This window comes from Stomoxys calcitrans, chromosome 3 (genome assembly GCF_963082655.1).
Source record: "Stomoxys calcitrans chromosome 3, idStoCalc2.1, whole genome shotgun sequence".
In the NCBI taxonomy this organism is placed as follows: Eukaryota; Metazoa; Arthropoda; class Insecta; order Diptera; family Muscidae; genus Stomoxys; species Stomoxys calcitrans.
The window spans coordinates 67840579-67867794 of record NC_081554.1 but is presented as its reverse complement, the minus strand read 5'-3'; the positions used below and the strand labels follow the sequence as shown (position 1 = coordinate 67867794).

The 27216-nt window shown below is 40.7% G+C and overlaps 3 protein-coding genes across 3 annotated transcripts in view; all 3 read left to right on the top strand.

The window, feature by feature from the left end:
- Nucleotides 1–27216, top strand: part of LOC106086208 (aspartate--tRNA ligase, mitochondrial) — a 340688-nt gene that overhangs the window by 143500 nt on the left and 169972 nt on the right. The gene's annotated exons all lie outside the window — the stretch shown is intronic.
- On the top strand, nucleotides 17732–20145 carry LOC131996049 (uncharacterized). The gene is made up of 2 exons (XM_059365479.1): nucleotides 17732–18354; nucleotides 20070–20145. Exons 1-2 carry the CDS (start codon nucleotides 17732–17734, stop codon nucleotides 20143–20145), a joined length of 699 nt encoding a protein of 232 aa, XP_059221462.1.
- Nucleotides 23363–27216, top strand: part of LOC106086126 (mucin-5AC) — a 66497-nt gene continuing 62643 nt past the window's right edge. Inside the window, exons 1-2 of the mRNA XM_059365478.1 lie at nucleotides 23363–23621; nucleotides 24115–24241. The gene's annotated coding sequence lies outside the window, so the exon portion shown is untranslated. The remainder of the gene's footprint in view (nucleotides 23622–24114; nucleotides 24242–27216) is intronic.

Genomic DNA, 27216 nt, shown 5'->3' with positions numbered 1-27216 from the left:
TGGAGTAAATGGGCTTTTTTAGAGTAGGTGATGGTCTCATAGTCCGCTACCTGTTCTTCAGGTTGCACTGACTTTCCTGTCACTGCACTGCCTGATGTTTCAGTATAAGGCCTATCCTTGTCCTCCGAATGTTGTTCATGTCGATAATGGTTCCATCGTCGGGTCCCTGTTCGTTAGGCTGTGTTTAGTCTCTCGCCCCTAACAGCCTAATGTTTTAATATTAGGATCCTTGCTTATCTTAGTCTTCCCATTATTGGGGCAGTCGGTCTCGTTATCAGCCCTTGTTTGTTAGGCGGTATTGAGTCACCGGCCACTGCAGGGCCTGATATCTCAATATGAGGATTTATTACTATCCTAGTCTTTCGAATCTTGAAAAAGACAGCCTTGCTCCCGTAGTGCGTCATGCCTTTAGTCTTGATCAATGCCACCGCAAGGGGAGTTCCTTCCTCCTTCTCCTCTCTGTGGAAGACCTCCCACTTCTCTGCGACCAAACCTTGGGGTTGCTTGCCCAAGAATCCCAACATGCGTTCCGTTGCAAATTTACTGTCCCGTTCCTTGATGAAGACTGTCGCCTTTGTGAACTGGGAGATGTCCTTCTTTCTTACCAGGTCGAGCTTTGCGCTCTCCCAGGGAGCGTGGATACCTCCGACGAGCTTTTTGACGGTATCAATACATTCCGCCGGTGCTAAACGCAGCGTAAAGATGTCCCCTCTATACTCGCAGCTCATCATTTTTATGGGTGGACCTTCTAGAGAGTTCCATACATATTCGGGAATCCCCTCATCAACCGGATCCTTCACTTGAGACGGATGATGTGGTGGAATCTTACCGGATGCACTGCCGATATTGATGACTGCATAAGTCAGTTCATCTCTGTTGTGCTTCCTTGCCACTCTGGCGTAAGAGGTCGGCCCCTTGCCATTCTCAGCGACCATTTTACACTTCCGTGCTGGCGGCGGCCTCCTTTTGGAAGTCACAGCCCTCCATGAAGGATCAGGGGCAGAGCGCGCTTCCTTCGTTCCAGTTTCGACTTTGTATCCCTACGCAAGACACTGTCTGGAGTCTCCATTGCGGAAGGGCTGGCTTGGTTTTCTCAGAGTACGGGGAGCTCTTTTTCTTCTTCAGCATTTTAGCAGTGCTATGTTCTACGGGAGATCTGATTCTCTTTCCACTTTCCATAGAAGTTCCTTGAATGTCAGTTCTATCCCTTCCAGGTTTCTGCACTTTCACCCGATTGCACTGCCGGTACATAGGCCTCTGTCTCCTCGTCGTGCCCCGGATCGCTTTCTCAGTCATATTGTGAGCTTCGTAAAGCCGTCGCTAAATTCTGCCTTCATCCCGCTGCCCTCATCTTCCGATTCGGTTGCGATGACCGTTTCCTTGACACTGTCGAGTTTAAAAGGGAGATCTGATTCTCTTTCCAGTTTCCATAGAAGTGCCTTGAATGTCAGTTCTATCCCTTCCAGCTTTCTGCACTTTCACCCGATTGCGCTGACGGTACATACTCCTCTGTCTCCATCGTCGTGCACGGGATCGTTTTCTCGGTCTGCTTGTGAACATAGCATCCAGAGCCATCGTTCACTTCTGCCGTCATCCCGATGCCCTCGTCTCTCGATTCGGCTGTTTGTCTGTCTGTTTTATTGACACAGTCGCTGTCTGAATCCAAAGCGGAAACACCACCTTTACTTAACGATAAAGACACTTTGGTATCCATCTCCTTTTAACATCATTAGAAAAATATTTTCGTCAGAATTAGGAGACTTTTCTGTAACCCATATATTGTACTTTATAAATCGATCAATTATCAGTGAGCATAAAGACTTAATTCGTACAGCACTAATTCATATGTTAGAAGTTCCTCTTAATGGAATGTTTGTGGGAAAATGAGCAAAAACAAGTAAAAGCGTGCTAAGTTCGGCCGGGCCAAATCTTATATACCCTCCACCATGGATCGCATTTGTCGAGTTCTTTTCCCGGCATCTCTTCTTAGGCAAAACAGGATACAAGAAAAGATTTGCTCTGCTATTAGAGCGATATCAAGATATGGTCCGGTTTGGACACAATTAATTATATGTTGGAGACCTGTGTAAAATGTCAGCCAATTCGAATAAGGATTGCGCCTTTTGGGGGCTCAAGAACTAAAATAGAGAGATCGATTTATATGGGAGATGTATCGGGCTATAGACCGATTCAGACCATAATAAACACGTATGTTGATGGTCATGAGAGAATCCGTCGTACAAAATTTCAGACAAATCGGATAATAAATGCGACTTCTAGAGGCTCAAGAAGTCAAGATCCCAGGTCGGTTTATATGACAGCTATATCAGGTTATGGACCGATTTGAACCATACTTGGCACAGTTGTTGGATATCATAACAAAACACGTCGTGCCAAAATTAATTCAAATCGGATAAGAATTGCGCCGTCTAGAGGCTCAAGAAGTCAAGACCCAAGATCGGTTTATATGACAGCTATATCAGGTTATGGACCGATTTGAACCTTTCTTGGCACTGTTGTTGGATATCATGACAAAACACGTCGTGCGAAATTTCATTCCAATCGGATAAGAATTGCGCACTCTAGAGGCTCAAGAAGTCAAGACCCAAGACCGGTTTATATGGCAGCTATATCAAAACATGGACCGATATGGCCCATTTACAATACCAACCGACCTACACTAATGAGAAGTATTTGTGCAAAATTTAAAGCGGCTAGCTTCACTCGTTCGGAAGTTAGCGTGCTTTCGACAGACAGACGGACGGACGGACATGGCTAGATCGACATAAAATGTCGCGACGATCAAGAATATATATACTTTATGGGGTCTCAGACGAATATTTCGAGTAGTTACAAACAGAATGACGAAATTAGTATACCCCCCATCTTATGGTGGAGGGTATACAAATTTATTTAAAATGACTTCAAATTACAACCCAAAAATGTTCATCTCCTTTCCGCAAAATTACTTCAACAAATTCCAAAGTTAAATTACTAGTTGATGTAAATTGATTTTGGCTTTGCGGGGGTAAGTTGGTCACACACATTGATGGGTAATGTGGACAAGCGGACATGTGTAAATGTTTCCTAGTTACTATGAAGGCTGATGGATTATCCGCTTTTTGGCAAAATAGAAATAATGTGCCTACTCAAATTGGATACATGTATGCGGATAAATGAATCAATGAATTGACGGCGAAATGAGTGATGACCAAACTAACTTACTGACTGACTGACTGACACTTCAATTGTTGTGTATAACTGCTGACTTGGCGGTTTGGTACAAGAAATCGGACAACAACTACCTTGCCAAATATATGGTCAGAGACAGACAATTCACAAAATTTTACCGCCATTGAGGTCCGTTTAAATAGAAATATTTTGCCTATGACAAACGACTGACAAATTGACATTTGTCTTTTCTATCATCTTTGACATGAATATGGAAACACAAAAACCATACCACGTGCACGTTGCGCATGCGCATGTATTACTAAGCGGCGAATAGAGCGCCAAAAAAAAAAAACAGTTGGAAAAAGTATTATAACTTTTTTTTTTTTTTGAAAACTATACTATTGCAGACAAATATGTACATTCCCATCTGTAAGTATGTTTCTATATGACTGGTGTAAACATTGATGGATCGGCGCTGTTTAAAAAACAATTTCGAATTGAAGTCTTCTTTGCATTTCTAAGTGAATTTCTTTATTGAAAAATAAGCATGGGGGGTATTTGTAATGAATTCGTCTTTTGACGTTTTCTGTTGTTATTGTTGGCATGGTCTTCAAATTCTTCCAAAGAAATGTGCGTATGTGGGCTAGTGCCAAATGCAAACTATTGATTAGTAAACAATTTTGTTTTCAATTTCGCTGATACACAAAGAAAGTGATTTGGTTTTTTTTATGTCTGTGTTGTTTCTATCTACTTAAAGATAGATAGGCCATTCTTTTCTTTTTAACTATATTAATATGCACATGATGGTATGTTTTCTATTGTCTCTGTTGTAGTGGTAGCTATGTCATTTTGTGATATATTCCATATGATACGTGTTGGCTTTTATTTCATGGTCTTTTCCTTCGTATGTATAGGGGTGACTATGCCTATTCCATTCCTGCACAGTGATTTTATTTGTTGTTTAACATGGACTATTTTACAGGCTTTGTTGTTGGGAGGGATTCAATTGTCTATGGAAAACTGTAGGTTTCAATCACAGTTAGTCACATCCCGTGTGGGAAATGAAGTGGACAAACAGATAACATAGCAACAATCTTGGGGTTGTTCTGCATTGACCAATATAAAGCATCTACTGAAGATTTTAATTTGATGAAGGATTTGGATTAAATATTACTACAATAGATAGGATTAGGTTTTATTTACAACCAGGCTCACTTAGAGCCAATTGGAACAGAGATACCTTCTGGTTTCTACCTTTGAATCATCCGGATACTCTAAAAAACCCAACCAGGGTATCCTTCGTTAGGACGAAAAGTCGACTTTTCGACTTTTTTTATGCGACTTTCTGAAACATTTTGCAAAATTTCTCAATTAGACTCCTATTCCCCATAAGTTTTAGTAGTAACATGTAAAAGCGTGCTAAGTTAGGCCGGGCCGAATCTCATATCCCTCCACCATGGATCGCATTTGTCGAGTTCTTTTCCCGGCATCTCTTCTTAGGCAAAACAGGATATAAGAAAAGATTTGCTCTGCTATTAGAGCGATATCGAGATATGGCCCGGTTTGGACCACAATTAAATGTTGGAGACTTGTGTAAAATGTCAGCCAATTCGAATAAGAAATGCGCCCTTTGGGGGCTCAAGAAGTAAAATAGAGAGATCGATTTATATGGGAGCTGTATCGAGCTTTTGACCGATTCAGACCATAATAAACACGTATGTTGATGGTCATGAGAGGATCCGTCGTACAAAATTTCAGGCAAATCGCGACCTCTAGAGGCTCAAGAAGTCCAGATCCCAGATCGGTTTACATGGCAGCTATATCAGGTTATGAACCGATTTGAACCATACATAGCACAGTTGTTAGATATCATAACAAAACACGTCGTGCGAAATTTCATTCCAATCGGATAAGAATTTCGCCCTCTAGAAGCTCAAGAAGTCAAGTCCCCAGATCTGTTCATATGACAGCTATATCAGGTTATGAACCGATTTGAACCATACTTGACACAGATGTTAGATATCATAACAAAACACGTCGTGCGAAATTTCATTCCAATCGGATAAGAATTGCGCACTCTAGAAGTCAAGACCCAATATCGGTTTATATGGCAGCTATATCAAAACATTGAACCATACTTGGAACAGTTGTTGAATATCATAACAAAACACGTCGTGCGAAATTTAATTCCAATCGGATAAGAATTGCGCACTCTAGAAGTCAAGACCCAATATCGGTTTATATGGCAGCTATATCAGGTTATGGACCGATTTGAACCATACATGGCATAGTTGTTGGATATCATAACAAAACACGTCGTGCAAAATTTTATTCCAATCGGATAAGAATTGCGCACTCTAGAGGTCATTGCGCACCGATCAAGAAGTCAAGACCCAAGATCGGTTTATATGGCTGCTATATCAAAACATGGACCGATACGGCCCATTTACAATACCAACCGACCTACATTAATAAGAAGTATTTGTGCAAATTTTCAAGAGGCTAGCTTTACTCCTTCGGAATTTAGAGTGCTTTCGACAGACAGACGGACGGACATGGCTAGATCGACATAAAATGTCGCGACGATCAAGAATATATATACTTTATGGGGTCTCAGACGAATATTTCGAGTAATTACAAACAGAATGACGAAATTAGTGGCCTTTTGGAATATTTTGCATTTTGATGTAGATCCTAGGCATTAAGAGCTTCCGTCACTATAAGTGGGTACCCAGCACCCCTCTTAGTTTTTGCACAGTGGGCCATTGTGCTAATTCAAACTTTAACTTTAAATGCCAATTATCTCAAATACTGTGGCCTTTTTGGATATTCTGCTTTTTGAATTAAATCCAAGACAGCAATAGCTTTCTCTCTATAAGTGGGTACCCAGCGCCCCTCTTAGTTTTTGGACAGTGGGCCATTTTGTTAATTCTAATTTTAACTTTAAATACCAATTATCTCAAATACTGTGGTCTTTTAGGATATTTTGCTTTTTGATTTAGATCCTAGACAGCAATATCTTCCTTCTCTATAAGTGGATACCCAGCACCCCTCTTAGTTTTTCCACTTTTCGCTTTTGACTTTTTGGTGTTGTAGATTTGTCCCTTATGCATTTTTTACTTTGTTACATTTTTTTTACAAAATTCGCAATGTTTGTGGTCCTTTTAGTGCTCTTGCTGTCGTTTCTTCTGAATTTTGTCATTATTTTTCTTGATTTTAGTTTTAGATCTTTTCTGTTACATTGTTAGCATAGCTCTGCTAAGCTCGTAACAGGGTGCTGCTAATCGAATGGGTTTGTGTCTCTGCTAGTTAAAGTTAACTTTATCGTCACGGACATCCAGTCAAAGTGTTTTGAATAACAGCACACACTTGTCTAACTTTTATAAGTTCTTTGCTATGCTATTCTTTGAATATGTTCATGAAAAGATATTAAGATCAAAATATCAGAAAGCAAACAGAAAAACTTGTGCCATCAAGATATTAGCATTTTTTTTGTATTTTCATAAAAGAGAAATATTAAGAAAACTTGTAAATGCAATACCTTTCCAACGATGTTTTCAACATTCCCCAAACTGGAGCCTATCTATTCTTACTTTTATCTAGATCCTCATATGGGAGCTACTATAAAATATTGGTCGATTTGTCCATGGGTTGGAATATACTTTTGCCGGGCAGAGAAAATGTCGCTTGCCAAATTTTTGACAAATTGGAACAAAAATATGGGTTTCAGGGCAAAATACCAAATAAATGCGCCTTCTATGGGCTCAAAACCTTAAATCGACAGATGGGTCTATATGGCAGCTATAGGCTATGGACCTAAGACCCTAAGTCGGGGGACCGGTCTATATGGCAGCTATATCCAAATCTGGACCGATCTGGGCCAAATTGAAGAAGGACGTCGAAGCGCCTAACACAACTCACTGTCCCAAATTTCAGCAAAATTGGATAATAAATTTGATTTTTATGGGTCTAAGACCCTAAAACGGGGGATCAGTCTATAGGGCAGCTATGGCCAAATCTAGACCGATCTGGGCCAAATTGAAGTGGGATGCCAACTAGCCTAACACAACTCACTGTCCCAAATTTCAGAAAAATCGGGTAATAAATGTGGCTTTAATGGGCCTAAGACCCTAAATCGGCGGATCGGTCTATATGGGGGCTATATCAAGATATAGTCCGATATAGCCCATCTTCGAACTTAACCTGCTTATGGACAAACAAAGAATTTGGGATTCCATACTAATGGTGTTTTATGCAGGAACCTGCCACGATGGCTTAATCCTGCAGGCCTCTTAACCCCGGGTGAAAACGATGCGTCTACCAACGCCCCCATACATAGCCGAAGCTACCATGAGTACCAATTTGTCTGGACGTGTCGTCCCCCTTGGTTAGGAGCAGAGCACTATCCAACACTCTTTCCGTTCTATGGGTCACGGCACCCGGTTGAATACATGCAACTCCACAACGAGCATCGAAATGCCCTTTCTGCGATTTTAGGTGTTAAACCACAGCCACCACGTTGCTCTCAAGTGGGGCCTCACCAATAGTCAGGCTGGAACCGAAGTTCCAGGGGCTCCTAACTCCCTAGGTACCAGATTAAGGACTCTGGTTCGACCACATAGTCCAACTACAACCAGTTGAAATCCAGACAGTTGCGGACTGGTCACCTTATGGGATGATGCAAGCACCGTCCCGTAGCAACACTTCACTCAAAAACAGTCAGAAATTTGATGGCATAACCCGAAATGACTCAGCACAAGTCTGAGCCAGAACAGGAGTCCAACGAAACATTCACACACACGGTTTACAGTATGTTAGTCACGAGGAATAGCATCGACACAGTGTTAAAACTTTCAAAACATCAGAAATTCACATACACCCACTCGACCAGCTCCAAGACTTCATGATCCAGCCATCTTCAGCTCACCGACTCAGATCGATGCAGCCTATTAATTGCTCATCCATCCATCGTCTCATCGCTTCACCCGTCCTCCTTGCCTTCCTCCCTATCATCCCCATACTACTCCGTCATTTCATTTCACCCGTTCATCACCACATCCATCCCCTCACGCCCAGCTCCGAAACTTCATGATCCAACCATCTTCAGCTCACCGACTCAGCTCGATGCAGCCTACTAACAGCTCATCCATCCATCGTCCCATCGCTTCACCCGCCCTCCTTCCTACCATCCCCATCCTACTCCACATCACAACGTTTATCAGCATTTTATCCCACATTGTGTCGTATCCAGGAAATCCCAAAACTACATGATCCCTGGATAGCTTTAATATTCCACTTTGGACCGTGATGAAGAGCTATTATATACTTTTCACCTAAATGGTCCCCTGTGGGGGTGGGATTCCATACTGTAGACAAGAATTAACGACAGTTGCAAGTAGCTATCTTCGACTTTGTCGCGGGCCACCTATGTTTGGCATTATTCTGGAAAGTGCGCAGTTCGCATTCGATGCCTTCTTTAGAGCGTATTCCACGTGCTGATTGAATTTCAAGTGGTCGTCTATCAGGATTCCAAGGTAACACAAACTTTCGACTGATTTTATCTCCACTCAACCCACTTTAGTAGTCAGGTTCTGCACCATAGGCTGGGAGTATACTAACATCGTCATTCCGTTTGTAACTCATCGAAATAATTATCTGCGACCCAACAAAGTAAATATATTCTTGATCGTCCTGACATTTAAGTCCATTTAGCTATGTCCGTCCGTCTGCCTGTAAGTCGAAAGCACGCCAACTTTCGAATTGGGATTGTAATGGGCCAAATCGGTCCATGTTTTGATGCAGTCATAATTATCGATTTTTCAATTTCACTTTTTAAGCCTTTAGAAGGCACAAACAATTATTGTGCGATTTAGCTGAAATTCTGCACAATGGCTTACTCTATGATTTCTATTTTACGTGGCAAGTATGGCCTTAATCAGTCCATAACTTGATATAGCTCCCATATAAACCGTTCTCCAAAATTGACTTCTTGAGCCTCTAATTCTAATTTTATTTGGTGTGTGGAAGCGTAATACTGTGTATCGCCTATAAAAGTTCGCTTCTTAAGTCTTTCGTTTGTCTCTCAAGCCAAAAAAAAAAAAAAAAAATAAAACAGTTGGCAAGATAATTGCTGTTACAATTCCGACTATTACTTTGCATACCGGTGGCAGTTAGTGTCACTTTTACTAATTGCAAAGAAGGCAAGGGCCTATCAATAGATATATGACAATATTTGCAAAGCATATATATTGGTGGTAATTTTTGGTGAACAAATGTTTTTAGCCATTAAATAGCTACTGATGTATATTCAAAACGACGTCGAAGAAAATTGGTCTTAACTCAAGCAGTTGTAAATTTTATTTTTATACCCTCCATCATAGGATAGGGGTATACTAATTTCGTCATTCCGTTTGTAAAACCTCGAATTATGCGTTTAAAACTCCATTCAGTGTACATATTCTTGATCGTTTTAAACGATCGTCGATCTAGCCATGTCCGTCCGTCTGTCCGTCAAAAGCACGCTAACTGTCGAAGTGGTAAAGCTAGGCGCTTGAAATTTTGCAAAAATACTTCTTATTAGTATAGGTCAGTTGGGATTGTAAATGGGCCTAATCGGTCAATGTTTTGATATAGCTGCCATATAAACCGCTTCTAGAGCTTTCAGAGGGCGCATTTTTTATCCGATTTGGCTGAAATTTTGCACGTGATGTTTTGGTATCACATCAAGACATCAACCAACAATTGTGCTAAGTATGATTCAAATCGGTTCATAACCTTATATAGATGCCATATAAACCTATTTCCCGATTAAAATTCTTGAGCTTCTAGAGAGCGCAATTCTTTTTCAATTTGACCGAAACTTTTCGCATATCGTTTTGGTATGACTTCGAACAACTGTGCCAACTGTGCCAAGTGTGGTCTATCTAACTGTGCCAAGTGTGGTCAGTCCATAACCTGATATAACCGCCATATAAACTGATCTCTCGATTAGACTTCTTGAACTTCTAGAAGGCGCAACTCTTATCCAATTTGGTTGAAATTTTGCATATGTCGTTTTGGTATGACTTCCAACACCTGATGTAGCTGCCATATTAACCGATCTCCCATTTGACCCTCTGAGCATCTGGAGGGCGCAATTTTGGAGGTGGTGTTTTTCTATGACTTCCATGACATGTACGGTCCATATCGGTCAATATCCTAATAAAGATCATATAAATTTGAAAAAGTCATTAAAAGAACTTGTCAAATGCCATCCATGGGGGAGGGTATATAAGATTCGGGATGGCCTAACTTAGCATGATTTTACTTGTTCTTTATGTAATACTTTAAATTTTGACTATAATAAACTATATAAAATAAAATAAGCATAGGTTTTTATTGTAGGGAGAGTAAAAAAATATCCTCGGATTTAATGAAAAAACAATTTGATCTATTTACTTTGATTTTTATATCTTACACCACTGCTGTGGTACAAGGTATTATAGCTTAGTGAATTAGTTTGTAACACCCAAAAGGAAGAGAGATAGACTCATTGATAAGTATACCGATCGACTCAAAATCACTTTCTGATTCGATTTAGCTATGTCAGTCTGTCTGTTCGTCTGTCCGTCCGTCTGTCTGTCTGTCCGTCCGTCTGTCTGTCCGTCCGTCTATCTGTCCGTCTGTCTGTCCGTCCGTCTGTCTGTCCGCCTGTCGATGTTAATTTGTGTATAAAGTAGAGTTCGCAGTTTTCATCCGATCGTCTTCAAATTTGGTAAAGGCATGTTTTTCGGCCTAGAGACGAAACCTATTGAAATTGGAAAAAAACGGTTCAGATCTGGATATAGCTCCCATATATATGTTCGTCCGATTTCCAGTAATAATGCAATAAAATGGTCATTTGTTAGCCGATTCTCTCGAAATTTGGCAGGAAGGATTTTTTTTACGACTGTTGACATTACTAATGAATTTCATGGATATCGGTTTAGATTTAGATATAGCTCTCATATATATATATCGCCAGATTTTCACTCCTAGAGCCACTGCAAGCACATTTATTGACCAATCTTGCCAAAATTTTGCACAACGCTTTCCTCGACGACTACCACAATATACATAGAGTTTGGTCAAAATCGGTTCAGATTTAGATATAGCTCCCATATTTATGTTCGTCCGATTTGCAGTAATATTGCAATAAAATGGTCTTTTGTTAACCGATTTTCTCGAAATTCGGCAATAGGGATTTTTTCTTGACTCCCAATATCACTAGTGAATTTCATGGAAATTGGTTCAGATCTAGATATAGCTCTCATATATATATATCGCCCGATTTTAACTTCTAGAGTCACAGCAAGCGCATTTATTAATCCATCTTGCTAACGCTTTCCTCGACGACTGCCACAGTATCTGAGGAGTTTGCTCGAAAATGGTTCAGATTTAGATATAGCTCTCATATATATGTTCGTCCGATGTTGAGATATATTGCAAAAAAGTGATCATTTATTGTCCGATTCTGTCGAAATTTTGCAGGAAGGATTTTATTATGACTCTCAATATTACTGGTGAATTTAATAAAAATCGACCCAGATTTAGATCTAGCTGTCATATATGTATATCCCCAGATTTTCACCCGAAGAGCCACTGCAAGCGCATTGTTTGGCCGATCTTGCCAAAAATTTGCACAACGCTTTCATCGGCGACTACCACATTATCTGAGAAGTTTGCTCGGAATCGGTTCAGCTCCCATATATACGTTCGTCAGATTTTGGGTAATTTGCCATAACGTTGTCATTTGTCAACCGTAGTATTACAGTTTGAACATATTTGCTTGCCGCGGTCCATCAAAATTAGTTCAGAATTGGATATAGGTCCCACATTGTACTAATAAGGTAGGTGTAGGGCATCATACAGTCGGCACCGACCCACTTTTGACCTTCCTTACTGGGTTTTCTTATTTTAGTTTGGTGTATTATAACCATATTAAGTTTTTCCATTGAGATGAAAATATGTTTAGGTTTAAGCCTAGTACTGACTTCGAATATTCGCCCGAACAAGTATCAAAACGCACTATAGAAAAACTTTTGTGAAATGACTACGAAATTTTTTTTCTTTTTACGAAATGATTTCAACATGTTGCTAGCAACATTGTCAAATTTCGTAGATTTTAAATGTAGGGTTGCCCAAAAAGTAATTGCGGATTTTTTAAAAGAAAGTAAATACATTTTTAATAAAACTTAGAATGAACTTTAATCAAATATACTTTTTTTACACTGTTTTTCTAAAGCAAGCTAAAAGTAACAGCTGATAACTGACAGAAGAAAGAATGCAATTACAGAGTCACAAGCTGTAAAAAATTTGTCAACGCCGACTATATGAAAAATCCGCAATTACTTTTTGGGCAACCCAATATATGTCTATTAAATCTATAAATCAGCTGCTTACACAAATTATTGGTTTAAATTTTTTAAGAAATGTTGCATTTTTGTGATTCTCTAATCCCTAGGAATTCAATAAAAACCTTTTCTCCAGTGCCCTCATTCAACTTGAATCAATCAATCAGGACGTCTCCAGCCCAAAGCTAACCTTCCGAGAAGACAAACTCCAAGTTGCCATCTAAGAAAGATCCGTCCGGCATACAGGCCGTCAAGCGTTGCCAATGACACGTAGTTGTCCCACGCCACCGGCTACAGAAGAACAAACGAATGCCCGAAATCCGAAGAGCGCTAGTCCCTGACTCTCAGTCTGAAGATTATACTCAACCCAACGCCCTACACGTACAAGTGCATAGGTCTCAGATCAAGTATTCAGGTCGCATTCCTCCTCGCCCCCGATATCAGCATCTCCACAAAATCCTGTAGCTTCTCCATCATGCCTCGTAGACTCACCCTCTATAGGGCCCAGTGACACACAAAGCACCCATACGTGAGGATCAGCTTAGCCACAGCAAGAGACTGTCCCTTAGTACCCAACTCCTGCCTTTAGAGTATGCGACATGAGAAGAGTGTTTTCAACAACCACCGTTTAACTCTCTCCTCGACGTTCCTTCTCTAGTCTAATATCTGGTCAAAATTCACGCCCAGGTATTTAGCCTTCGGAGGGAGCGGTAGCTAACCCATTTCAGGACCAGCCCCCTGATTTCGCCATTCGTCGTTCTTCTGCTCTTCAGCTCTGTCTTTCTTGGGTTTTTACCTAACCCATTTAGGCAGAAAAGCCTTCCTTGTTAACGGATGTCCCTTTCCGAAAAGGGAACTCGGGGATGGAAGTACCTCGCCCTCCCCAAGAGCCCCTGAATGCTGTTAAACAAGGAATCGTATAGGCAACACCGAAGGCTCTGGCGTTAAACTATGTGAAGTCGAGGCTGGTTAGAAGATGCAAAGAGCGCCTTAGAACCATGGAAAGGGATGTTAGACACAGGACTGCGGAGTCGCGGTTTCAGGCCGGGGCTGGAGTTTGCCTAGGAGTTAAGCTTCAACTTCAACACCGGCCTGAAGTGGGAGAAAAAATAAACGACAGAAGACGTGTGGTTTTCTCGCTGCCAAGGAACACATTGAAGGTGTTCCTTGGCATTTCTTGACATTGAAGGTGCTTTCAATAATGTAAAACCGACGTCAATCATAAAGGAGCTGCAGTTTCTAGGCATCAACATTACCGTAAGAAATTTTATTTATAAACTTACTTACTAAAAGATGTATTACGGCAAGCCTGGGGTCTATAGAACTAAAAAGATGTGTCAACAAAGGAGCAACTTAAGGAGTTGAACTGTGAAAAGGTGTAAAAGTGATCGCGTATGCTAATAACGTGGCTATTGCGGTAAAGAAAGTATCCTATTATTCTAAGAGATATATTGGGTTGCCCAAAAAGTAATTGCGGATTTTTCATATAGTCGGCGTTGACAAATTTTTTCACAGCTTGTGACTCTGTAATTGCATTCTTTCTTCTGTCAGTTATCAGCTGTTACTTTTAGCTTGCTTTAGAAAAAAAGTGTAAAAAAAAGTATATTTGATTAAAGTTCATTCTAAGCTTTATTAAAAATGCATTTACGTTCTTTTAAAAAATTACTTTTTGGGCAACCAATACTTCAGGAAGATCTGCGTGTGACAACGAAGTGGGCAACCGAAAGTGATCTGGGCGAAAATACGTGTAAGACAGAAGTAGTAATTTTCAGCAGAAGCGACAAGTTACCTGCAGTTACCTGACACCGCAAAATACCTGAGAAGTTTAACTTTAGGAAAGGGCAAAAAGGCCAATTCTCGCCCTATGTACCTGAAAGAGAGCTATTGGCAACTGGGTTTTACTGCAGTTGTTAGAGCTATATTGCTATATAGTGTTGTGGTCTTGGGGACGGCGCTTCAATGCCTCTGGACATCGTGGCTAGACAAATGGCTGCGACCACTGCTGTGAGGCTAAGGGATCTTTCCCTTTGGTCATGCGGCGCCTACGGACACTGTGTTATTCTTGATACAATGCTCGATATCCCACTGTGGATTACACACTGCCTGAGCCGCCTATTGATAAAAAATACTTTACTTCTATTCCTTATAGAACCTATTGGAACTACAATATACCTGGTAATAGAAGTAACTTAGACTTCTATACGAACTAGACAACCAAGTGGGCTTTGGGTGTTCTCTAAAGAACTGTTCACATCGAGAAGTTTATATAGTACCTCGCAAATGTCGCCAGCATTAGGTGAAGTATATCTCATTCTAAGAGATATACTTCAGAAAGATCTGCGTGTGACAACGAAGTGGGCTACCGAAAGTGATCTGGGCGAAAATACGTGTAAGACAGAAGTAGTTCTTTTCAGCAGAAGATACAAGTTACCTGCAGTGCTTCAATGCCTCTGGACATCTTGGCTAGACAAATTGCTGCAACCACTACTGTGAGGCTAAGGGATATTTCGCGTTGGTCATGCGGCGCCTATGGACACTGTGTTATTCTTGATACAATGCCCGATATCCCACTGTGGATTACACACTGCCTCAGCCGCTTATTGATAAAAAATACTTTACTTCTATTCCTGATAGAACCTATGGGAACTACAATATACCTGTTAATAGAAGTAACTTACACTTCTATACGAACTAGACAACCAAGTGGGCTTTTGGGTGTTCTCTAAAGAACTGTTCACATCGAGAAAATTATATAGTACCTCACAAATGTCGCCAGCATTAGGAGCGAAAACCACTGCTGAAAAATGTTTATGATGTTCTCGCCAGGAATCTTACCCAGGCGTTCAGCGTTTTAGGCGGACATGCCAACCTCTGCGCTACGGTGTGCTTCTATGAATTTGGATTTTAATATTTTAAAAAAATCTAAACATTTTAATTTTTTTTAGAAAATTGTTTTGTTGTGCGTTTTTTGAACTTTTGTTAATGATAATAAAGCTGTTTGTTTAATGTAAAGATACTGAAAGTGATCTTGGTTAATCTAAAGCAATGATGTATTTAATCATTATGTAGTGCACTTGACATGCTCTTTATGCTGTGAAACAAAAACAGGAATTTAAGCAATCAGCAACATGTTGCTGGCAGCACACTTTGTCTTTCTTCATTCCCATAAATAATTTAAAACGGAAATGAAAAGAAAAAACTGTTTTGCTGTCAAGACCACCTTGATTAGCAGCAAAATGTACACTTAAGCAATAATTACACAGTATTTGCTTTTAATGTAAACCAATTATAATAAATAACGCTTCTTTATGACAATGATAACTTGGATATGATGGCAGTACATTAAATACAATAATGACTTTATTAAGCAAGTTGACAGAAGCCATGAGTGTGGGTAAGGATTCAAGCTTCACACATATAAACACATACAATAGGTAACTGCTTCGAAAGATAAATGTGTCCTTAAGAAACTAAAAAAAAATTGTGCCCTAATTTATTCACAAACGTGGCCAAAATAACCATTCCCGGCAAAGACGATAACAAAATGGGCATTTTTTTTATTAAATTTTGCAATTGAGTTGCAAATATTATTTGGTGTAAAAAATGCTTTCATGAGTTAGGAGACATATGAAGTAAAAAAACATAAGCCCGAGTGGGGATCTCGGCTGTGCCTTTTTTTTATTAAAAAATTGCTTCTGATCCCAAAGAAATTACGGCTTGCCAGAATATGTCACTCAGAAGATCAGGGGATGCAATGTAAATGTTTGTGAAAACTACAGGTGTTGGACAGCTTTGTCTCTTGCATCGATGCAACCCATATGCTCATAAAATCTACTATGTCGTCGATCTTGCCTCTCAGACCATTGCAATTTAATTGCAAAAAAGATACACTTCCCGGCAATGGCCTGGTAATATTGGGGCTGGGATGCTGCTGTTGCGTATATTGCCGCACGGAGGAAGTCGGGGGTGATATATACCGACGATGAGGACCGGCACGGGATAGCTGTGAGCACCACACAGGCTGAAGCATTGAGATCTGTGTGGTATTCACAGCTGTCACGATAAGCTTAGTTGCGAGCTACCGGGCGCGTCCACACGTTGCGGAAAGTGGAATGCTCCATATGAAGTAGGGTAGGTTAGGTTGCGGATATTAATCCGCCCCATGCCACTATGGACATACACCTAAGCCAGTAATCGGCTTGTTGTGCACTCTGAATACTAAAAAGGTAACCTCGAAAAAGCAAATCTAAGTTAGGAATTCGGTGCTACTTACAGAATCCTTTATTGCTTTCCATGCCATGCCCCTAAGTTGATTCATGTCTGGTATTGTGTCCCCACCTTAGTACCGGTGTCTTTTAGCCGCAAAAGCCGGGGAATGACATAGGAAATGCTTCAACGTCTCATCTCGACCTCAAGTGTCGTCTCAGGGATCCGATCGGAAACCTCTTCCCTTCCTTACAGATTCCCTATTGTCGGCCCGATTATACCGCGATGGTGTTCCCATGCTCCCGACCTCGATCCATTCTTCCATTGCCTTAAGTCTTATAGCCGCAGTGGCTGCCTTACACTTAATTTGTATGCCAATGGGTTGGATGTCTGAAATAGTCTCCAGTTTCCTAGCTAAGCCAAGACAACATGTTCTCTGAACCTGTTTTATTGTCCTTATGTTGCACTTTTTCTGCACTTTTTTAGTAGTCCACCAAACTACTGAGGCGTAAATAAGTATTGGTCAAATCACGCTCTTGTAGAGCCAGTGGACTATCCTCCGATTCAGGCCCCATTTCGAGCCTACGACCCGTCTACATAGTGCCCAACATCTGTGAGCCTTCTCAGTACGCTTTGGAATGTGACGCTTAAAATTTAGTTTCCTATCCAAGATCAAGACCAATATCCTAAGTATTTGACCTTGTCAGATATCGAAATCGTTTTGTTGAGGTAACGTGGTGCATCAAATTGGTCCACAATACGGAGTTACTGCAATGGCAGTCGCGGACAATCAGCGGTATAGAGCGGGGAGTATAAGTGAGAGGCCGGACGACACCGGCTTTTGCACAAATACTGAGTGCCTATGACGCTCGATATGACATGGCGAGTTATTGGTGCCTTTTATTTACCAATGGCCACCTTTTTTCCGCGGCGATTGATCCTTTGGACCAATCGCCGCCGACCGACGTTTGCTACCCACTATGTTCGCACCTTGCAACATATTCATATTCACCGGCTACACCTCACCGGCTACACCTCACCGGCTACACCTCACCGACTACACCTCACCGACTACACCTCACCGACTACACCTCACCGGCTACACCTCACCGGCTACACCTCACCGGCTACACCTCACCGGCTACACCTCACCGGCTACACCTCACCGGCTACACCTCACCGGCTACACCTCACCGGCTACACCTCACCGGCTACACCTCACCGGCTACACCTCACCGGCTACACCTCACCGGCTACACCTCACCGGCTACACCTCACCGGCTACACCTCACCGGCTACACCTCACCGGCTACACCTCACCGGCTACACCTCACCGGCTACACCTCACCGGCTACACCTCACCGGCTACACCTCACCGGCTACACCTCACCGGCTACACCTCACCGGCTACACCTCACCGGCTACACCTCACCGGCTACACCTCACCGGCTACACCTCACCGGCTACACCTCACCGGCTACACCTCACCGGCTACACCTCACCGCCTACACCTCACCGCCTACACCTCACCAACACCGACCGATGATGGAGGCGGTTCTGGAAAATCGAAGAAAACCAGGGTCCGGGATTCTTTTCACTCCAGGTACGGACCAGAAGCTTGCGGAGAAGGCACTCCGGGATGTGCCTATCCCATGACGAAAAAAAGGACACACACGTACACTGAGTCGGCAGCCCTTGCCGATGAGGATTCCATCGTGTCAACCCGCTTCGTACAACTGGCTGCCATGGGACTTTGAACGTACTTCACCCATGTTGCAAAATTACTAGATCTGTATATTAACAGAAGTCTTACTAATCGTACGATCGTTCCTAGTTTGACAGCACTGCTGTATAACCTTGAGGCTATATAGACAACTTACATATAAAAAAAGCTCCTTGTTTAATTGAGTGGCAAATGATTTGCAAAGAATTCGTAATCAAGTCCGTAAAGATTACCAAAAAGTAAAACGTTTGCTGAGTTATTTGGTAAGCGATATCCTTCTGTAGAGATGAATAACGCCATGGCAAAAATTTCAGGATATGTGGCCAGCCTATTTTTTAACTTTTCTTACTTTTACTTCCAATCACATCGGGTCAATTCCTCTAATTTTTATGAGTGCCAAATGCCATTTTGCAGTCTTCATTTATTATTAATGATTTGCTGTCCTGGTGTTGTGAGGTTTGCAATTTTTTACTTTCGATTTTTGTCAAATTTCGCGTCAACAAGTCTAGAATTTCCCGGTGTGCCAATATAATGAAAACCTGAAACTCATTTTCGCACAATTCACAGATAAAAAACAAATGCTAAAACCAAAAAAATACAAAATTGATGATCATAGCTGCTGCCGCTGAGTGCACAAGCAAATACGAAAAAAGAAAAAGGCAAAGCAGCGAACAGCATCATTAACGCTAACAAATACTTGATTTTGGAGACCAAGTGTCTGGCTGCGCATTCAAAATACTTATGAGTGTCCTCCATGCAATATGTTGATTTTTTTTTTTACATTTAATTCCACAAAAAAAGTCTATCATCATAAGAGCAAGTATTAATATTTTATTTTGGAGTCTGCTGTTGCTCATCAAAGACAACATCTCCAAAATAAATAGACAAAGCGGCATGGGGAGCTAACTAAAGTGGTGGTAGAAAATGTAAAACGTGTGCGTATCTAGTTTTGAATGTGGCAAAGTCGTTATTACTTTATCGCCTGCCTTATGCTTTGTTATTGTTGTTGCTGCTGCAAAGCTCTTTGCATATCAGTTTTATGCCGCAACATCATGTTGCATGTCCGACTACATGTCTCCCGTTTGTTGTGTACACTCGTAGTTGATCAGTGAACGATGCCGCAATGACTAGACTGAGGTAAGCAGTAAGTTTGACTGAACCGAAACTGAAATAGTAAAGTTGCAGGACAACCAACAATATATGAGTTCAATGATTTGCCTTCTAGAGAGGAAAGAAAAATGATTATGGTATTTATTCAATTCAGAATGACGGAATACATTGAAAAATATTAAATTTTGGTGGATAAGGTTAATCGCATAAGTCTGTCTATTTGAATAGACTATATATTCGAAATTCGATTTTTCACCGAAATTCGTTGTAATTTGATTTGTATAAAACATCTTGTCGATGTTAGAAATGTGATTTTCATTGCAAAATTTTGAAAGGATGGATTAACATTCGATTTTAGAGCAAATTTTGCCGAAATTTGATTGGTATTGAAAATTTTTTCGAAATTTCTTGGAATTAATGTTCATAGAACATATTCACCAAATCTTGCATCTTGCATTAACAAATTTGTCTTTTTTTTGTTTTAGATTAAATATTAACAAATGTCAAATCACAATTGTTTGCTTAACTAAAGCAACTAGTAAAACAAATCAAAAGACTTAAGACACATACACGTTTTTCACATTGCAATGTTCCTGCAATGTCTGATTTATGGAGCAACGAATGTTGCAGCAACAATGTTGCAGTTCTAGCTTAAAAAACAATAAACCGTACGCACTTGTTTGGTTGATTTTTGTTATTTTGGCTCTTCATGACAAGTTGAAAGCATTACTTCGACGACATTGTTGTGTTTTCGTTTTTTGACAACGTCAACAATGATCCCCACAGAGGCCAAATATAACAAAGCGCTAAATGATGCATATCACGTTTAATGCTCATAAACGTGCTACACACAAACAACGGACAACTTTTACGCTCAAGCTTTACATTAACGATGAAACGAGACGATTCCAATGGCAGAGGCTACTCGCTATAAGTGGTGGTTGTGTTGGTGGTCGAGTTGAAGTTGCTAAAACATCAACTGAGTGGGGAATACATCGAAGAGATGAGAGTGAATATTATTTTCATATGAGAAAATGAGCTTTTCAACTTACAGTCACTGCAGCCTCGGCAACAGCATGCATATAGTAAAGGCAAATCCACTGGAACAGCCCTTGACGACCTAGTCGACTACAAAGAGGGTTCTCTCGCTGTCAAGGAAAATGCAATGGCAGGATTTCTTGATATTGAAGGTGCTTGCAATAATGTAAAACCGCCGTCAATCCTGAAGGGGTTGGAGTTTCTAGGTATCAACTCTATCGTAGGAAAGTTTATTAATAACTACTTACTTTAAGATGCATTACGGCAGGCTTAGTGTCTGTGGGTCTAAAAATGGGTCAGCAGAGGAACACCTCAAGGAGATGTACTGTCTCCTCTACTTAGGGAAATAGCCATTAACACTATATTATTGTCTCTGGAAGAAAAAGGTGTAAAAGTAGTCGCGTATGCTGATGACGTGGCAATTGCGGTAAGGGGAAAGTTTCCCAGCACTTTAAGAGAAATACTTAAGGAAACTCTACAAGCAACAGCGAAGTAGGCTACTGAAGTGGTCTAGGCGTAAATCCGTGCAAGACAGAATTATTTCTTTACAGCAGGAGAAACAAGTTGCCTATGGTGGAACCTGTCTCCATGGGAGGAGAGAATGTTCCATTTACAGAAAGCGCAATTTTCCTGGCTATTTTCTGGACCGGAAACTGAACATTCTGGAAGGACACGAAAGGCTACTCTTGCTCTATACATATACTTGCAAGAGAGCCATTGGCGAAATTTGGAGGTTTAGGCCGCGCGTCATGCATTGGGTATATACTGCAGTTGTCGGACCTACAATACTATATGGTGTTGGGGCCTGGTGGACGGCGCTTCAAAAGTCCATCTACTGTTCAATAGTCAACCGGATCCAAAGGATGACTTTTTTGTGCATCACAGCCTCACTGAGGACGGCACCACCTGGTGCACTGAATTTAATGCTACATCTAATGCCTCTGGACATTGTGGCCAGACAAATTGCTGCGACCACTGCCGTCAGGCTAAGGGGGCTTTCTCTTTGTTCATGTGGCGGCTACGGACACTGTGTTATCCTTGATACAATATTCGATATTCCAAGCAGTGTGGATAACACCCTGCCTCAGCTGCTTTTTGTTAAAAAGTCCTTTACAACTATTCCTTATAGAACCGATCGGAACCACGATATCCCTGGTAATAGAGGCTACATAGATTTTTATACGGATGGTTCCAAACTAGACGACCAGGTGGGCTTTGGGGTGTACTTTAAAGATCTAGAACTGGTCATACCGAAAAGGTTACCCAGCCACTGTATTGTGTATCAGGCGGAGATCCTTGCAATTAAGGAAGTGGGGGAACGGCTAAGATATAATGTCATGACGACGATTGGCATCAATATCCTCTCAGATAGCCAGCCACTAAATCCCTGGAGAACGTATTTCTGAACACAAAAACCACCCTCGACTGTCGCAGATCTCTCAACGAGATGGCTAAACAGTTCAAAATGCACTTGTTCTGTTGCCGTTCCATAGAGATATCCCAGCGAATTGTAAAGCGGACGAGCTTGCGAGACTAGGAACTACTTTACACATTCCAGGGTGCCGGACCACAGAGATATCCCAGGGAATTGTTGAGCGGATCAGCTTGCGAGACTAGGAACAACCTTACACATGCATCTAGCGACATGTAAGCTTAGTTGTCGGGACCAGGCCCGAAGGACAACGAATGATAAATAGTTGGTGGCTGTGAGCATTCCAAAACTATGTGGCCTATTCTAGACTTGCAGAGGTCTACCGCCTTGCTGTCACTGGCTAGAAATGACGTCTCAGTCATTGTCTCCGTCACGGCAGGTCATTGTTTAATCGGAAAACATGATGACAGACTGAAGGTTGCCAGTAACGTCTTTTGCAGAAACTGTGAGGACATCAAAGAAGAAAAGACTATAGAACACCTTCCGTGTGTGTGTCCCGCACCTGCAATCAGAAGGAGTTTCACTTTAGGTTTTCATTGCATTGAGAACCTGTCTGATCTGGCGGATGTAAACGTTCGCAAGTTGTTGGGCTTTTTAAAGCGAACTGGATGGTTCAACTGTAGGAACTAGAAGACATCTTTCTTCTTCTGTTACTGTGGCATCACAACGAAAACGTCTAAGTGAGTCTGATGGCAGACTTCCACTTAAACCTTACCTAACCCCTGAGCTTAGTTGTGAATTCGTAAATGAAGATCGATTTACGGGAGTAATCGATCGACAGTTTCTCTTTCTCTTTCTTGTTGTCGCAGTTGGAACAGCGGACAGTATTTTCAAATCGAACTATGTCTTACCAACATTTTGGTTCGGTTATCAAGAATTAATATATCTCAATATTTCGAGCTTGAACGGCGAAGTTTTTATGCCCGCAAACTGTAGTCAAAGGTAAACAAATGGTAATTCGATACCTCTGTGCAACATAGTGTACAATGCACAGTGCTTTCATAAGTAAGTAAAGAATAGCACTGTTATCGATCATTGCTACTACATATGATGGCCTTACACTGCGGGTTATAGCGACGTTGATGATGATGAAGACCGGGTCCGACTTGCAATGGTAAACGAAGAAACAGACACATTAGCGTCGACGCTGCAGCGATGTTGACGTTAAATCAACGGTTGCGTTGGCGTCAACCACATCGCCACAACTTGTTAGTTTGGCAAGGAAACAACGTGAATTTAGTTTCGATACGAACATCGATTGCAACGGATGCTTTAAGCGGAAATAAGCAAGACTTTCAAACGAAAAGAAATAAAGAAACAGATTTTACAAAAAAAAAAACAAAATTTAAAAAATCAACAAAAATAAAAATTGTGTCTTTAACAGTAATTGTTTGAATTATCGTTCGGCTACTTCAACGACTAAATACTCGAATATTTTTTTGTTTGTTTGTTTCAACTACGGCAGCAGTTGTGGCAAATGCGAAATTTTTTCAAGACGGGTGGTGTGCAGAGGAAATTTCAGCACTGCGTTGTGCGTTGCATTTTAACTTTTTAGCTAATCAAGCGAGTGAGTGTCTGTGTGCCCCGCGCGTAAACTTTGTAAAGTTTGATGTTTTTTGTTTTCGTTCGTGATGTTCGATGTTGCTGTTGTTTGATGATTATTTAGCAAGTTTGTTACATGCAACAACGACGACAACAAGTACAATAGCTGTCTGTAGTAGCAGCAACAACAGCATCAATTGCAACAACACGCTTTAAGTCAAACAGCCAGACAAAGTGGTAAATGCTACCCGCGAAAATAGTCCACACTTCTTTACCCCCATAGTTTTACAGTTGATTTTAGTCAATCTTTACTTCGTTTGATGTGACAAAAAACTAACAAATAAAAAAGTGAAACTTTTTCATTGTATTTGTATGGCAGATTAGAGTGTGTGTTTGAGTGGGCACATTTTTTTGTTGTTGTTTTGTGTGTTAACGATTTTTTAATTGTTTTGTAGAAGTTTAAAAATATATGAAATTAAATAAATAAAAAATACAATATTTTCAATATCTTCAAACAGAGAAAGGATAAAGCGAAGAAAGAATTTAACAAGGATTTGTGCAACAAGCAAAGTTATTGCAAACAAAGTGCTACTATTACTTCAAAAGTGGATTTTTAATTTTATTTTGGATCGCCCTTAGTTTATGGTAAGTAAAATCAACATAACAGCTGTATTGAACGCTTGTGGCTGGCTATTTAATAACTAATATAACTATTTTTTGTATGTCAGAGTTGTGTTAATGTTTTCAAAATTAAATGCTGGTGTCTTAGGTTTTTTATACTTCGCTCATTCTATGTTTTAAGTAGAAGCAAGGATATGCTGTAACTCAATTTTTATAACTTGCACCATAGGATGGGGGTATACTAATTTCGTCATTCTGTCTGTAACCCCCCGAAATATGCGTCTGAGACCCCACAAAGTATTGGGTTGCCGAAAAAGTAATTGCGGATTTTTCATATAGTCGGCGTTGACAAATTTTTCACAGCTTGTGACTCTGTAATTGAATTCTTTCTTCTGTCAGTTATCAGCTGTTACTTTTAGCTTGCTTTAGAAAAAAAGTGTAAAAAAAGTATATTTGATTAAAGTTCATTCTAAGTATTATTAAAAATGCGTTTACTTTTTTTTAAAAAATCCGCAATTACTTTTTGGGCAACCCAATATCTATATTCTTGAGCGTCATGTCATTTTAAGTCAATCTAGCCATGTCCGTCCGTCCGTCTGTCCGTCCGTACGTCTGTCTGTCGAAAGCATGCTAACTTTCGAAGGAGTAAAGCTAGGCGCTTGAAATTTTGCACAAATACTTTCTACTACTGTAGGTTGGTTTGGATTGTTTTTTTTTACTTTTAATAGCTATGACAGAATATTTGTTCCACTAGCCGAACTTAGAATAGCGTTCCAAGCGCCTCGATCTTCTGCGCTCATTCTAAAATCTCTGACACCAAGTTTCGAGGTGTCTCCCACAACTTGATCTTTCCATCGGGCTTTTGGTCTTCCCGGTTTGCGTGTACCACCGTGTTTGCCTTCAAAAGACTTCTTTGCTGGAGCTTCTTCATCCATTCTGACAACATGACCTAGCCAACGCAGCCGTTGTATTTTGATGCGTGTAACTATGCTATCGTCGTCATACAGCTCATACAGCTCGTGGTTCATACGTCGCCTATATTCTCCGTTAACGCAAACTGGTCCATATATTTTACGAAGAATCTTTCTCTCAAATAATACGGTTTAGATTGTAAATGGGCCAAATTGGTCCATGTTTTGATATAGTTGCCATATAAACCGATCTGGGGTCTTGACTTCTTGAGCCTCTAGAGGGCGCAATTCTCGTCCGATTTGACTGAAATTGTGCACGTGGTGTTTTGGTATCACTTTCAACAACTGCGCTTATTACGGTTCAAATCGGTCTACGGTTTGATATAGCTGCCATATAAACCTATCTTAGGTCTTGACTTCTTTAGCCTCTAGAGGACACAAATCTCATCCGATTTGATTGAAATTTTGCACCGATCTAAATTTTGCACTGATTTGGGGTCTTGACTTCTTGAGCGCAATTCTCAGCCGATTTGACTGAAATTTTGCACGTAGTGTTTTGGTATCACTTCCAACAACTGTACTAAGTATGATTTAAATCGGTTCATAATCTGGTATAGCTGTAATATAAATCGGTCTTGCATCTTGACTTCTAGAGCCTCTAGAGGGCGCAATTCACAGCCGATTTGACTGAAATTTTGCACGTAGTGTTTTGGTATCACTTCCAACAACTGTGTTAAGTATGACTTAAATCGGTATATAACCTGATATAGCTGCCATATAAACCGATCTGGGATCTTGACTTCTTAAGCCTCTAGAGGGCGCAATTATCATCCGATTTGGCAGACATTTTGTACAACGGCTCCTCTCATGCTCTCATGACTTTCAACATACGTGACTAATATGGTCTGAATCGATCAATAACTTGATACAGCTCCCACAGAAACCTATCTCCCGATTTTGCTTCTTGATCTCCTACAAGACGCAATTCTTATCCGAATGAACTGAAATATTACACAATGACTTCTACAATGTTCGGCATGCATTTATGATCCAAATCGGACTATAACTTGATATAGCTCCAATAGCATAACAGTTCTTATTCAATATTCTGCGTTTGCCTAAAAAGAGATACCGCGCATAGAACTCGACAAATGCGATTCATGGTGGAGGGTATATAAGATTCGGCCCGGCCGAACTTAGCACGCTCTTACTTGTTGAACATTGACTCATGTGCCGGTTAGTTTGAATGTGCTTCAATTTTTGTTGTTGTTAAAACATAAATAGAACATGATGTTGAGAAAATCGATTGAAGAAGAGATTAAAACTTGTGTAAAAACTGAAACTCATTGTCCAAAAACGTGATTGTACCCAGAGGCAGAATTACAGAGAAGGTTGAGAAGATGTGAATGTTGGCACATTCGCATTGTACTATATATGAATTGGACAATATTTAAATTTTTGGGTATAAAAGCTATCAATTTGGTAAAATGACTGATTTTAAACTTATAATTATACCCTACACCACTACTGTGATATATGGTAATATTATTTAATGCATTTGTTTGTAACGCCCTAAAGAAAGAGTGATAGACCCATTGATCGAACTCAGATCGACTCAAAATCATTTTCTGATTGGAATTAGTTATGTTCGTCTGTCTGCCTGTCGGTACGCCTGTGCATGATAATTTGTATACAGAATGCACTTTGCATCCAATCATCTTTAAATGATGCACACATATTTTTTTGGCGAAGGGTGAAGCCTATTGAGACTGGAAGATATCGGCTCAAATTTGGATATACCACACTACGGAGGCCACCGTAGCGCAGAGGTTAGCATGTCCGCCTATGACGCTGAACGCCTGGTTTCGAATCCTGGCAAGACCATCAGAAAGAAATTTCAGCGGTGGTTTTCCCCTCCTAATGCTGGCAACATTTTTGTGGTACTATGCCATGTAAAACTTCTCTCCAAAGAGTTGTCGCTCTGCGCCACGCCGTTCGGACTCAACTGTAAAAAGGAAGCCACTTATCATTGAGCTTAAACTTGAAAAGGATAATGGATAAATATTGCAATACTATTGTAGCCAGTTT